At 41.3% G+C, this 15,825-nt stretch overlaps 1 protein-coding gene across 1 annotated transcript in view; it reads right to left on the bottom strand.

The window, feature by feature from the left end:
- GTF2E2 (general transcription factor IIE subunit 2) overlaps positions 1–15,825 on the bottom strand; it is a 57,996-nt gene that overhangs the window by 15,614 nt on the left and 26,557 nt on the right. The window contains exons 3-5 of the mRNA XM_038399888.2: positions 10,983–11,074; positions 10,204–10,311; positions 8,057–8,239 (exon numbers count right to left, since the gene is read on the bottom strand). Coding sequence (XP_038255816.1) covers positions 8,057–8,239; positions 10,204–10,311; positions 10,983–11,074 — 383 coding nt within the window. The remainder of the gene's footprint in view (positions 1–8,056; positions 8,240–10,203; positions 10,312–10,982; positions 11,075–15,825) is intronic.

The following is a 15,825-nucleotide window of genomic DNA, read 5'->3' as shown; positions in this document are numbered from 1 at the left end:
GGTTCCTGAGGTAATCCTTGTGCTTGTGTGCATCTCCTCAATAAGCCATTCACATTGCTTGGCCTTTTTACTGTTGTACCTGAAAAGCTGCTTGTGGGTGTTTTCAACCTCACAACACATTTCAGTGAAACGTACCTAGCCAAACTTCCTAATTTCATAGACGATGATAGCATGTACCATCCAATGAGCTATTACAGTCTAGCAGATCAAGACTTTCAGAATGATACTTAACAAGGCACACTTTGTACAAACATATCCTAATTACATGATAGTGGTGAATACTGGGGTGCCAGGATGTCACAGACTTTCTGGTCAAATACTGAATATTGGATTATTAGTGATGTATCCATTTTGTATTATTGTGGGCTTGATATGTCACTCGTCAATGTAGTTATGGCAGAACATACAACATTAGAAGCATTGAAAAAGCTTCAAAAAACCTGGAAAAGACATTTCTATTACATTATGTAGTATTTAGATGGCAGGAAAGGTTTAATTCTGTAGATTTAGATTTGAAATTGATGTCCTTATGATACCAAAATGCTCCTTTCTGCTTACTAATGAATAATGTGTTGAATAAAACAATCAAAGTGACTTTCTTTTAAGTCATTATATTAAAAAAAATCTTCATATTAAGAATTTTTTCAAAATTTGACTGCTAGCAAAAAAAACCACAAACAGGCGTAATTCTACCGTAGAACCCTAGAGTTACGAACGCCATGCGAATGTTTGCAACTCTGAAATGTTCATAACTCTGAACAAAATGTTTTGATTGCTCCTTTAAAAGTTTACAACAGAACACTGACTAATGTAGTTTTGAAGCTTTACTATGCAGAAGAAAAATGCTGCTTTTAACCATCTTAATTTAAATGAAACAAGCACAGAAATAGTTTCCTTATTTTGTCACATTTTTTTTAAACCTTCCCTTTATTTTTTTAGTAGTTTACGTTTAACACAGTGCTTTTTTGGGGGGGGTGGTCTCTGCTGCTGCCTGATTGCATACTTCCTGTTCCAAATTATGTATGTGGTTGACTGATCAGTTTGTAACTCTGGTGTTCGTAACTCTGAGATTCTACTGTACCACTAAGCAACTCTGCAGGAAGGCCCACCATAAACTTTTTATCATCTGTTGACATAGAGCTATTCAAAATGCAGGAAGAGATTTTGCCCACCCAAACAGTACCCTATTTTTTTAGGGTTCAGCTCACAGACTACTGTGCAGGGAAAATTGTTTTAACTACTGACAGTTGATTGTGTAGCAATCCCTACTGATAGAGGCACAAATAAGGTCTTATAAGAAGCTCAGATGCCACTCAGCCCTTGAAGAATACAGGAAGTAGATCATCATCCATATTTTTTCATCCATGTTGCAATGGTGATCCAATGTCTGGTTTACCCATGTGCAAAGTCCAAATCTTCGTTTGCTCTTTTGACAGGCCCTTCAAACTGTCCTCACATAGTGAGAGCTTGGCCAGTGACCTGCCCTTTTTGACGGCTAGAATTGTGGTGTAAGCAATTCAGGTCTCTGCGAGTCTCCTTTTCTCTCTGACTCTGCTCATACAGCACTGCTACCAACCTCCTTGATGCAGAGATTGCGGCTTGTCAATCACTCTCTGCCAATTTGGCAAGATCTCTGAAGTGATAAGATTCCTCTGCTTTGGAAACAAGAACCCAGAGTTCTCAAGTAATTGTGTAAACACATTCCTAGGAGAAGGTACAGGGGCACACAGATTCCTTGTAAGATAAGGAGGGAATGACAGGATAATGGAAGCGGAGGTTTTGTTCAAACTAGCAGGTACAAAGTACAGGATAATAATGAAAAGCATATGGAATGTAGTATGTAACTTGTTTGTACCAGTGCATAAAAGCAGAAGTTATAGGAGGGGCATCTTTGTGCTGGTCTAGGGGACAGGACCCTGGTGTCCTGATTGAACTAATACCACTGTCACAGGCACAAATGTTAGCTTATCTGTAGCTCCTATGGGGTGACGGTACTGTGCTTTGTTGACAATAAACCTGACCAAGCACCATCACCACCGAACCGAGCCTGTGCTCTTTCTTATGAACAACATGGAGGTCTGCTGAAACAAACTGCTGCACTGTCTGCTAGTGCAGCTGACATGGGAGCTCCAAGAACAGTAACACTAGCAACATTAACAATGTGGCACCATTAACCACATTCCACAGCATTACCACCATCTGTCTGATATGGTCTTTCTGCAGTTTTCACAGTGTTACTGTTATATCTGTCAAAGACTTTGCAAAATTAGCTTTGTCAAATCTTCTTATGATCTGCCTCAAGTACTCAGCAGCCAATTCATCACATGTGAAATTTGTCTCCAACCATCAATTGTTTAACAGCCATGGCATCTCTGATGCACACTGTGGTTTCTTTGTTGCATGCTCTTAGCTCATGGATTTTTTCAACTTGAACTTCAAGATGATGCCCTAATTCAGCTTTGTCTATTCCTCTCATTGCTCCATTAACGTGCAAGAGGGATATAGTCACCCAGTTGAACCTGTGTCTAAGAACAGTTACCACTGAAACATCATCTCTGCATCTTACTGAGTACAGGGCTCTGCGGAATATAATTTCTGGACTGATAGCTGCTGTGATTGTCCCTCCCTTGCCAGACATAATTTTGGTTTCCTGGCCATGTCAACAAATAGTTTGATGTCAATTTCTAGACTAGGCTGAAGAAGCTACCTTAACTATCAGAATCAAGTATACTTCTGGTAAATCTCTCCATTTGTTTTTCACCAACATCTGCTATTTTCAGTAGACTCTTGAACATTTGATCTTACATGCAATCCAGTAGATATGTCAATAAGCACTTCTGGATCTGATTCAGGATCAAATGGGTTTTGTCACATTGTTGATGACATGGTTGGTAAGAGCTGTAATATGCTTTTCATCCGTCTTCAGTGCAGAGGTAAGGACTTGTTTGTTGTCTTTGTCTTTGCTATTTTTTTATTAGGCCACTTCTTTCTCTCATACCTTTTGCATATTCATAATATAAAGCTGTGTACTGCCATCTCTAATACTAATATTGGCCTGTGCATAAGTATCACTGAATTAAAAATCTAGTTTCTAGAACATTTCAAAGGCTAGTACTGCACGCATAGGCAATTACAAAATAAAACCTTCCACCAGGCAGACGAGATGCTATATCGCATGTATATAAACTTATGAATGGAGAAGCATTACATTAGGAATTCAAGTACATTTATATCGACCCCCTATGTAGTGCAAACTATGGGCATGGAATCTACCGCTGCTGGTGCAAACCTTCAGGGAGACTCATTTGGTCAGCATATTTCAATTGAAAATATAGAAAACCATTATAATCACTTGTGAAACACTTTGACAATTAAGAATATGTGATGCGAAAACATTTCGAGTTAGTATACTGCAAAATGTTGATATTTGCCATTTTGCCACATGCTAAATAACTTCATCATTTCTAAAAAATACTTGCACAAACAAAACCAATACAAATATTTTAATACTTTGTCACTTGGTAGCTTTGACCAATAAACACCATATTAAGGTGTTGTATACAGTGCAGCTGTAGCCATGTCAGTCCCAGGATATTAGAGAGACAAGGTAGGTCAGGTAATATCTTTTATTGGACCAACTTCTGCGAGTGAGAGAGACAAGCTTTTGAGCCACACAGAAGAAGAGATCTGTGTAAGCTCAAAAGCTTGTCTCTCTCACCAGCAGAAATTGATCCAATAAAAGATATTCCCCCACCCACGCTGTCTCTCTAATATTAAGGTGGTTGAAATTAACGTAAACAGTGAAAATTCATAGTCCTGTTGCAGTGTTTCTGGAACTATGAAAAAACGATACTGTCTCATTTTGGGTACCATTGTTTCACCTCGCCTACAGGCTTACTGCACCACTAGACAGCTCCACATCATACCTCATCTAAATGTACATAACATAAGCTTTCAAATGATATACGGATATGGGAGTGTATAGGTGTGACAGTCTGTATCCCTATGTTCATCCTTTTTACAAGACTATGATGGATTTTGTACAAAGTAAACCTTGTGAGGTATCACTTGAAAACTCAATTTGCTGATCATTCCTGTCCTAGTAAAATGCATGTGGAAACATTGTACATAAAGCTATATGATTCTACTGTATAACACTACTGAGACATGTTCCAAGTTTAGAAACGCAACCACAAACCAGTTCCTCAGAGACAAAAGGCAAACCAATGCCTCAGCCAGGTGTCAACAAAATCAAACGGATTATCGCCTGGTTAAGTGGACATTCTTCAGCAGGAAAAAGGGTGAGAGCAAGAAATCAGCATTTTGGCAAAGAAATAGCTCGAGGTTCCCTTCCCCACAGACCTTTTGTCTCCTGAACCTCAGGTGGAAAGGATTTTCAAAGAAAAAGAGAACTATAAGAAAAGGAGAACAGATGCCCCAAAATACCCCTCCCTTTCTCTCTGCCCCGGCATCAACAATACCTGAAGAACAAGGAAATTAACTTTGAACTAGGGGAGGGGTCTAGCTGAAAGAAATCCAGCCAGTAAGACTGATAAAGCATGTGGAGAGAGAAACCTTTGCTTTGAATTCATTTAGCTTGTTAAATTAGATATTGTGTTTTATCTTATTTTCTTGTGACTAATTCTGACCTTTATTACTCATTACTTGTAATCACTTAAAATCTGTCTTTCTGAAATGAATAGACTTGTTTTATCTAAACCAGTGTGTGAATGGGAAACTCCATCTGAGATAAGATTTGTACGTATCATTTTCTATTAATGAAATGATGGACTTTATATAAGCTGGTATTGTCCACGAGGGTGCTGGGCAGAACAAGATACACATTTCTGGGGGGAAGTCTGGGACTGCAAGTTTGCTGGTGTTGACCATAGTGTAATTCATGGGTAGCTGGTCATAGCTCTCGTACGGTATTAGCTGGGAGTGATTTAAATTCTGGAGGCTGTGTGGGCAGACCAGTAGTGGTTGCTATCACAGAGAAGCAGTTTAAGAGGCACCCAAGGTTCAAGAATTGTGGGGACATAGCTGTTCAACAGTCCAGATTGTATACTGGATAAAGTCACAGTAGGATACATACCTTTAAAAAAAAAAAAAGTTCTTTTAGGAGTATTGCCATACACCTACTAGATCTCACTTTAGTGAAAGCTTTAACAAAGTGAGAATGAAAGAAATTATAGGGAAGCAGCAATGAGACTTAGATGTTAGCAGCAAAATGGATACCACATCTGACAACTTTGACAAAGTGAAGATGAGATGGACAAATTGAAAGAAGCAATGGGATTAAGTACATAATGTAAAAACAGTACACAACTAGAGCATGGTAGACCAAAGAACCTTTATAAATAGCAAACGACAGAAAAGTTGTGAAAGATGTGGTAAGACACCAGTTAACAGTTGGAAAAAAAGTCCAGTAAAGGATGCAGTGTGTAAGGGATGCCACAGAACTGGACATTTTGCAGGTCACCAAGAACAGTGAAAGCAAGAGAAGAGAACAGTCAGTTAATAATAAGTTCACACTGGTGGGGGAAAGATCTTCAGTAGAAGAGATAACACCTAGGATGAATCTGGATGGATGAAAACTTTAATTTAAAATTGATCCTAGAGCAACAATCAGTACAATTAAAAAAACAACAATATAAGCACTCCAAGGACAGAGCCTGCAAAAATTTAATCAGATTCTACACTACCCAAGTTGTTTGTGGCAAGTTCTGTGGGAAACACTGAGAAAGGAGAATGGTTTTCAACAAACAGCGGCTGTGACACTGTGAAGTAAGTCCCTGCACAGGAAACTGTTCAGAAGTGAGAATACGCTCTGGAAGACTGAACAGACCCCCCAAAAGACTTGATCTTTAGAATACAGGCAGTATTTATATGTAATTCGTGAGATGACATATCAATATGTAGTTTTAAAGGCTCTGAATTTTATTTTGAATTGTTCACTGATTTACATTCTTCGGTAGACAACGTTTAACAATTTGAAAGACAAGGAGACAGGGAGTGGAGTTCAACTCAGAGTTCTTGGTCCTCCACTTCCCAGAGAGCACTAGAAAATGTTGCAGGAGGAATTTAGTAAAATGAGGGACTTCTAGATAGGAGGTAATTTTCTATTTCTCTGCTTAAGCAAGTTCAGATATTAACTAATCAGTCATCACAGCACTCCTAGGTGATAGGAGGGTAAAGTAGCACTATCCCATTTTATACACAAGGAAACAAAGAGAGAGGCAAGTAATTTGCCCAAGGCCACAGAGTGAATCAGTGGCAGAAGTATCCTGACTCACAGCATTACGGTCACTCCTCCAGACCACACTGCTCTGATGCCAGAGGTGCTGAACATCCACAGTTCCCACTGACTTCAGCTGCCATCTGTTGTGAGTTCTCAGCACTTCAGAAAATAAGGACCCAGGTGTCTCAAGCAAGGCATCCAGAAAATTATAAACTCATAATTAGTGGTCATGTGTGAAGTGTTTGGCGTAAGTGACTTGCCCACTAGATCACAGGAATTCTGTGGCAGTCAGGGATGAGTCCAGTTCTCTAGGCGGACACTCCGTATCCTTTCTCTTCCTGCAACCCCCTGCCTCAGTCACTAAATATCTTCCAACTTCTATCCATAAACAAGGTAGGGGTCATACAAACAACTTCTTCATTCACTGCACAACCCTGATTCATGCTTAGATCAGGCCCATCCTTTGCAAAGAATGAAGGAAGGTCCTGGGGAAAAAACAGTCTTTAATTATACGATTGCATACTATCTCATAATCCATTTGCATATGGGCATCAGTGAGGTTGCACAGGCCACCTTAATTCTGACATTTTGAGTTTTGACTTTGCAGCCTAAACATTTCTTTAACATAAGGTTTTGTATGTAATTTCCTATGTATGTTTTTAAAAGGAAAAAAATTTCTATTCTGTTTAACCCCAAGACCTTCAGCATTGACTTCCAGCACTAGAACTAAAGGATTAACTACAATAGCTGACATCAAGCTGTTACTTTCTATGGACCAGCTAATAGAGAACAATGCATAATACTGGATTAAGGAACCAGATTAAGCTAAATCAAAATAAACCACAATTAAAGTAAAATAGGAGTGTCTACACACAAATTTGCACAGGTTCAGCTGAACCAATTTAAAAACACATTAAGATAAATGGGTGCAAGTTTGTTTGTAGGCAAGGTCTTAGTAACTAATCAGAGGCCTGAGCCTGAAAAAAGCAGATCTGAGTTGAGTACTCGATTCCTATTGACCAGGATCAGGCTACGTGGCAATACTAGGGTTGCTAACTCTGACTGAAGCTATTCCGGGAGATTTTCTCCTCCCCCCATAACAATGTCATTTTCTTAAAATAGCCTGTTAAAATCTCCTGGATTTCTTTCAATAGTCACCGGGAGATGGATGCCGATTCTGGGAGACTCCAGGCCCATTCTGGAGGGTTGGCAACACTACAATAGACAGGCAAGACTGTTTCATTGATTAACATAGGCTTTGCATTTCACTGCACCAAGTCTGCTTTTGTGAAAGTGAAGCAGTTCCTGCTATGACAGTTTACCAGAGAATGGAGATAAATCACTGCAGTATCTTGAAGTACAATTACAGTATATATATATATATAAAAAAAAAATCACTGATTCAGACATTTTGACATCAGACAAGACCAGAAGGGACCACTGTGAAGTCTGATCTCCTGTATAACACAGGCCAGATGGCTTCCTGAATTAATTCCTGCATGACCTAGAGCAGATCTTTTAGAAAAAATCCTGACTTGATTTTAAAATTTCCAGTGATGAAGAACAACAAATCATAGTAAATTGTTCTAAAGGTTAATTACTCATGCTGTTAAACATGTGCCCCTTATTTCTAGTCTAAATGTGCCTAGATTCAACTTCCAGCCATTAGGTCTTGGTATGTCCTTGGCTGCTAGATTGAAGATTACCACATTTCTGTTCCCCATGTATATACTTATACATTGTGATCAAGTCACCCACTAGCCTACTCTTTGGTAAGACAAACAGATTGAACTGTGAGTCACAAGTGTTACTTACCTTTATGGCTTTCTGTGCATTGGGCAGTCCTTCCTCAATATCTTCCAGAAGGATCCCTCCCAGTCCCCGCTGGTCATGCTTGTCCAAGAGCCTTAGCAGAGCCTTTTTATCTTTCAAATTGTACTTAGGTTTGAAAGCATATTTCCCATCTATAACTTCTATTTTGGGATTGCTGACTAGAGCCTGTAATAGGGACATAAGTTTTAAACTTCAGAAAAAACATGCATGTATATGTATATTTGATTAAACAAACTTGTCATCTGTTAATGACGGCACACCAGCAACATATTGTAGCTGACAATTAATAATGATGATTAGGAAGTGGACTTGGGATTCAGGATCTCAGATCCAGTACAGGCAGAATTCATCATGATGGTACTTTTTTACGTTACACAGGAGGGTTAAGCACTATTTATACAATGCACCTTAGGCTGGAGATGCATAAAGACACTTGTGGCAGCTGTGTTAGAAAAAGCTGCACAGCTCCTTTTTGGAAGGAGATTAGAAGAATAAAAATACCAGGGGATACAAAAACATGAATTATTCTGGACATAAAATGCAAACAAACTATTTACCCAACGTATCGCACTGATCTCATATTGAGGTTACAGATGTGAAAGACATTACCCTGGGATGAACAAATCTGTAGTCAGTCTTCCCCAACTGGTGTCAACCGGCACCAGCAGATGCAGAAGAAATTGAGAAGAGCAGACCTCCTGCACAGAAGAACTTTACCCGTGATGGCAACTTCAGAGTGAAACTGAACAGCATTTCATGGACAATTGAAATGATAAAGATACGTTCCTGTTTCACAGCCAGTACCACAATGAAAGTTCTTCTGTAAGAGAGAGCAACCCTACTTAGTTTCTTCTGCAGCTGCCAGCCTGACCCTGAAAGGAGAAAGAGAAGAGACACAGGAAGAAGAAAGGAGGGAGAACACACAGTTATCATAAAAAGTTAACTAACTTTGGTAGCCTACCGAATTCTCAAGAGATTATGTAAGCCACCAAAGTTTTGAAGTGAACTGCTGTAATTTGCCTGTTAATAGCCTACTACACTACCATGCTGTTGAGCCTTTGTTCATACTCTATCATCACTTATAAATGCAATAATAATTTAACAAAGTGTTTTCTTCTTAGCTTAGCATTTACATGATAATGCTCTAATGGTGAAATCCTCAACAGAGTTGCCATTGACTTAATTTGGGCCAGGATTTTACCCTACAGGTGCACATCTCTGGGATTTAGCAGGGATATTAGTGCCAGTGGAATGTTGCAAGAAATTTTTGTTACAGCCACACTACTTTTATTATATCTTGTCTTTTTAATGTAATTACTATATATACTGATTGTTTTCTTGTTATATGTCTATGTTAGTTGGTATTAAATAAAAATGTAAGCAATGTTTCACTCATAAATGAAGCAGAAGAAGAAAAACAGTGTTGTATTTTGCAGATTACATTTAAAGATACCAGACTCCAATCATTGCAATTTATGGAATTGTACTTTGCTAAAGCATAATGAAGGACCATAAAAACATTCATTCTCATCAGGTAAAAAGTGTGTTATGAGGAGGAGGATGGAGGCAAATTGGTTAAATACTGTATTTCCATAAAAGGGAAAAGTATATACAAACAGTAACCTCCTAACACCCCCACCCAAAATCCCCAACTGCTGCTACCACTCCATCCCCTTAGCTCACCAAAATATGAAAATTCTAAAGCCCTTGACCAGTAAATAACTGTGAATCTATAGATATTATTTTAACCAAACTTTTTTCCTTTGGTTAATATAAGATCTTCAAAAACTGAAGCAGTTTTGCATTTAACATATATATTAAGATTCTTTGACAAGTATTGGCTCATTGTATTGCATTAGTAATGAATTATTTAACTTTATACCAAGATTAGTAAATGCTCTTCACATGACTCTTTTTACAATCTTTCATAATTTTAGAATAATTTCAGTTTCAGAGCTAGTATTACGACAGCACTAGGAGATTCTTGAGAAGTAATACAAGTAAAGAGAACACAACGTTTTTAGCAGAACAGTTATATTACAGAGTTTATCATTAAGCAAATGTATATGAGTTGAGTTTTATTATTATTACTGGTCATTAGTTAGAGTCTGAAAATTTGTTTTCTTTACCTCACTCATTAACCATTGTTTCTGCCTGAGTCCAATATCTAAGTGTTGCGTTTCATCCAAAATTTCTTCTAGAGTTAATGGATGTGTATCACCACGCTGGTGCCGCGTCTGATAAAATAAATATTATCTATTAGAGCTCTGCAGGTACTTAGTGAAAGTATGAACTCTACAGCAATTTATTAAGACTGGTAGCATGTTATGGCAATCCCCACCCCCTAGAATTAGCTGTTTTAATTTAAAATAAAAAAAGTCATGATACACAGTATTTTAATAGATATTAATTCAAGGACTGGAATCTTCAAAATTTTGCTCTGGAAGCTTAGTAAGAAAATGAATGTATAATGTCTGTTATGATGAAAGACAGCACTTAAAATGAAAACTGATGACAGGAAATGAGTCAAATTATAAATTTAAGGATAGTTGACATTCCTAAACATATGGAAGAAATTAGCCCTGAAAGAAATGTTGATAAATGGTTCCTGAATCATAGACCAGTTCTCATCTCTGGTTTATGTCAGCAGACTCTCAACCATCTTCTTACTTTTAAACTGAGCAAACTTGAGCAGGAGTCACTGGATACAAACATGGAATCTTATAATGACAATTTTTGTATTAATGACATTTTTGGCATTAAACAAGTAGTTCTGCGTGTCTGATAACAGTTCTTAATATTAGTGCTACAATGAAAGATCAGCTTATATTAATGTTTCTGAGATGACAAGTGGATAAATACATATAAACGTTTCAGAAAAATTATACTTGAAATAAAATGACTCTACCTTCATATAATTCACTATCTTAGCAAGAACTCCAAACTTGTAGCCAGAGCCTCCTGAAAGGGCTTTCAAGTTAAATGACCCATTGCTGTGGTCTGCAAAAGAAGCAAAAGAACATGTTCTCAGAAACAGATTTTTAGTTTTGCACTCAACCCTGCTTCAATTATGCATCTCTTTTTGGTACTACAACCATAAATAAAAAGTATACATAGTTCAGAAGTCAAGACCTGGGCCCTTTCAGATGTCTCTTTGTGAATGAAAATATGGTCCCTATGTAATTCCATAAGCGCAGAAATGTTAAGATTTATGCTTTAAAGAGGAGGCAAGCAAAAATCAATACCAAAGGAGTAAATTTTAATTCCTAAGCTTAATACCTCATTTTTGACTTTTTGCTGAAATCAACTTTTAAACAACTATAATTGTATTCACTGAATGTCATCTACAGGCAAGCTCAACGTTCCCACCCACGTGACTGAATGGTACCTATATGCCCTGACATTGTGAGCCAGGAGTAGAAATTTTAATTTAAAATTGCAAGCAATACAATACCAATTAAAACGTATGCAAGATTATACGGCAAGTAAGGTGAGATTCAGTTTCATATCCTGCTCTGAAAATAGGTCCAGCTGAAATTTTATCAATAAACATAAGAGAAAAGTACTTTGCTGGATCAGGGAAAGAGTGCTCAAGACACTGCATTCGTGCTAGGAGGGCAGGGAAAGCGTTCTGCAAGTACTCACACCCCTCAACACACACACACTTGAGTTGTTCAGGCAATCAAGGACCCTCCATCCTTTCTCTCTCAACCTCTCACTCCCAGTCTCTCCCCCTCTCCCTCAAACCCTCCACTCCATGTTTTCCCTCTTCTTTCTGCCCATATACCCCCAGATATGGCCTCTTCCCCCACTGCCAATCTCTCATAGTGTTGCCCCATATCACTCACTCACAACACGCCTCCTCCCTTCATGCAAGCAACTATACCTCCACCACAGAAACAGGAACTAAAGAAATAAAACACAGTCTACTTCCTTATTACATTGCACCGCAATAACACTACTAGAAATATTACAGACAATAACGTCCTGTGATACAGCAGGGCCAGGGAGCAGTGGGAGAGTGGTCTTACTGGGTGCTGCGAAGTGGGCGGGCATAAACCTGTCCACAGCTAAAGGCCCCTCCCCCAGCCTGGGAGGAGTTACTGAGCCCAGAACTCAACTAAAGTCAGGGGACAACGAAGGAAAAAAAAAACAGGAACAGGAGTGGGGGTCAAAAGGCCAAAACTAGGGATACGCAAGGGGAGACCGAGCAGAGAACCCTGGACAGCGCCCACTGCTCCTCAAAGGCATCCAAGGAGCCAGTGGACGCCACCCAGAGGAACTCTGCCCGGATGTGTGAACGGATGAAAGAAAGCAAACAGGCCCCACAGTCGCAGGCCCCCTCCTTAGCCAACCTCCTCTCCCTGGTGTTATAAATGGCCACTTTGGCCATGGCTAGAGGAGGTTGATGAGGTGACTTCATGGGGCCACGCATGGAGTGTGCATAAACAAACAGGTGTGGGGGAAAATGCAGCCAGAACCTCAACAAGAGGTTCTGGCGGAGCCGGAAGAGGGGCTGCAACATGGCGCACTGCAGATAGACATGCGACAGGGTCTCCCTCACACCGCAAAAAGGGCAGGTGTCAGAAAGAAGGTTGAACCACGCCAGGTACACACCCGTGCTCATGGCTCCATGAAGGAGCCACCAACTAATGTCCCCGGCGGGCTGTGGAACCAGGATGGAGTACAGGCTGGCCCACCAGGGTCCCTCACTCTCTGCAGCTGGTAGAAGGTCCTGCCACTTGGTGTCGGGGTGGGACACAAGGGTGGGGAAATGAAGAGTGTGGAGCACAAGCGTGTAGAGATGGTCCTGTGGCCCGGTTCGGAAGCGAACCGGCTGCAAATCGCGCAGCTGGCTTGGGGTACAAAGGAGTGGGGGCCGAGAGAGCTCACGGGGCAGAGGCCCGATGAAAAGATCCTGAGGGCCTGAGATGAGGGGCGTGCGGGGGATACCCTCTCGCAGGACCTGCTCGAGAAAAAACAGACATATGGTCAATAAGGCTGCCTCCACCTCCTGAAGTACATGCCAAGGGGTACCAAAGGCGGAGAGCCCCATGAGCCAGCCAAGCTCATAGGGATCCACCCAGTCTCCCTGGTCGCAGTCCAGGAGGTCTCCGATCTTGCTAAGTTCCACCAGGACCAGCCTCTGGCGCACCGAGGGTGACTTTGCCACCTGCACATGAAGATGAAGATTGTGTAGCAGGGGCTCCACGAGGAGATCTGCCCCCTCGGTGGCCGCCACGGACCTGGTCGGAGGAGGGAGGTCCTGGTAGAAGACCGGCAGCTCAGAGAGGTCTTGCGGAAGGCCTCTTGGATGGAGGTGAAAGAGCTGCCGGTCGTATCGGAGCCCTCGGAGGCAGCGGAGGAAGCTGTGCGCCAGCGTGCTCCACGCCAAGCTACCTGCACCACAAAGGAGCTTCTGCAGGGCCTGGAGGCGGAAGACATGGACCTGAGTGTACAGGCACACCAGGCCCTGCCCTCCCTCCTCCAGGGGAAGATGCAGAACCCACGCAGGGATCCAGTGCAGTCCTAGCCAAATGAACTCCAGAACCAGCTTCTGGAGCCAGGCCAGGAACCCCGGGGTTGGGCACAGGGAGTTGAGCCATTGCCACAGCATGGACAGGACTAGCTGATTGAGCACCAATGCCCTCCCCCGAAGGCAGAAGCACCAGAGCAGTCCTGCCCACCTCTGCAACCACTCAACCACCCTGCCCTCCAAATTGTGCCAGTTCTCCAGCGGAGAAGGACGCGTGGCAGAAAGATAAAAGCTGAGACAGAGCAATGGACCTGTGCCCCACCGAATGGTCTGAAGCGTGGGTGGGAGGGAGCTCCAACTATCAGTCCAGAGCTGTTGACCCAGTTAGGTGGGCGGAGGTGGACGTCGAGTACACAGCTTGGCAGGCCTCCAGCCGCACCAGGTTGCCCAGGTCCTGGACCACGGCAGGAGAGTGGTCTTATTGGGTGCTGGGTGGTATATAAGCCCTAGGATGACCAAGGCCTTATTCCCTGTGGACTAGGGAAAGGTTACTTCAGGATAATTGGAGCTCCTGAAGCCAATTAAGGCCCCACCCAAGACCTAATTAAAAAACCCTGCTTCAGTCAGACAGAGAGAGGGAAGGAGAGCTGACTAGAGTTTGGAGGAGTATTGCTTTTAGCCAGAGGACCAGGGGAAAGAAAACCCTGCCCAAGCAGAGCAGAAGACTTAGGGGCTCCAGCAGCAAAAAGGACTGAGGGAAACCCCTACCCAAGGGGAGAGAGGGTAAGCAGACCGCAAAGCTGAAGGGGCTGGGACCCGGAGTAGGAGAGCGGACCTGGGTCCCTTCCCTACTCTCTCTCCCACTGGGGCACAAGCAGAGCCCACAATGCCCAAGAATAGGGGTAAGGGGCAGCACCCTTACCCACCACACCAAGAAAAAGCGCAGGACCTACCACAGTAGTGTCAGCCATTTGCCACAGTGCCCAGAAGATAAACAAACTAAAACTATTTCTACTTCAAAATTCATCATCCAACCAACACACACAAAAAATCAAGTAAAAATCTCTCCATATACACTATCCCGTAAATTCATAGATTTTAAGGCTAGAAAGAACCAGTATGTCAGCCAAATCTGACTTCCTGCATAACACAGGCCAGAGAATTTCACCCAGTGACTACTGAATATTAACAGGTTGAACCATAGCACATCTTTTAGAAAGCCATCTAATCTCGATATAAAGACTCCAAGTTAACACTCACCCATTAAATATTTTAAATAACTAGTCAATAACCATTTCTAACCACTTCACATGGCTGGAGTTAAACGCTACATATTTTGCGTGGAAGGAAAAGTCATCTGTGGTGTGGATGAGAATGCAGAGAAGGCAAACTTATAGCTATAGGTCGCAACAGGTATACGAGAACTTAAATAGCTATTTCCAGTCTTTCTTCCGGCTGGTTGCTGGTATATGCACTTAAGCAACCTTAAGTGATTTTTAACACAATCTTTGTTTGATAAAATATAAATTAATAAACTGATATGATTCTCTAAACACGGGGCACTTCAGAAAGGGAGATTCACCTCAGCTCCATTTGTAACCTACGCTTTATAACAGTCCTTAATTCACTCCAGCAGAGCCCTTCCCAAACTCAAAAATAAGACTAAGTGCTCCAAACAGGGTTAGATAACACACTTAAAAATGCTGTTGCCCTGTTTCCACCAATGCTTTGACTGATGATTGCACAAATGAAGCATAGGAATGGCCATTAGGAAAATTAGTAGCACAGACAAGGCCTACGTGTCTCTAATACCATTTCTGAGGGCTTGGTTTCCAACTGGGAATTCTATTGTTGGTGGATACTTTCTTATAAGCCATAGCACACATTAACAATCTGCAAAACACATTTTCCCATAAGCAGAAATCTGAACCCAGTTCTCAGCATCCACCCACTGAAAAGCAATGTTTCAAGTTGGGTATCCAAAAGTTAAAGCATCCAAAATCAACAGTTATTTTGAAAGTCTTGGTCAGGTTTTTTATTTTACCCCCTAATTAAGGTACCACAACAGAGTACAATTAGCAACATATTCTGTGGATCCAGTTTAACACACTAATGTATTCTACGAAATGTATTTGAGACTTTTGCTAAGGACCAATCCTTCACAGTAAGTAGGTAGTAGATTCAGAAAGTGGGTTATCACATAAGTGGCAGACTCAGAGAAAATGTGTTATATTCACTGTGTTTAAATTTAGCATGCCCTTGCTCCTTTAAAGGG

This window comes from Dermochelys coriacea, chromosome 4, assembly GCF_009764565.3.
Source record: "Dermochelys coriacea isolate rDerCor1 chromosome 4, rDerCor1.pri.v4, whole genome shotgun sequence".
Lineage (NCBI taxonomy): Eukaryota > Metazoa > Chordata > Testudines > Dermochelyidae > Dermochelys > Dermochelys coriacea.
The sequence above is the reverse complement of the archived record's forward strand: the minus strand, read 5'-3'. Positions and strand labels throughout refer to the sequence as shown.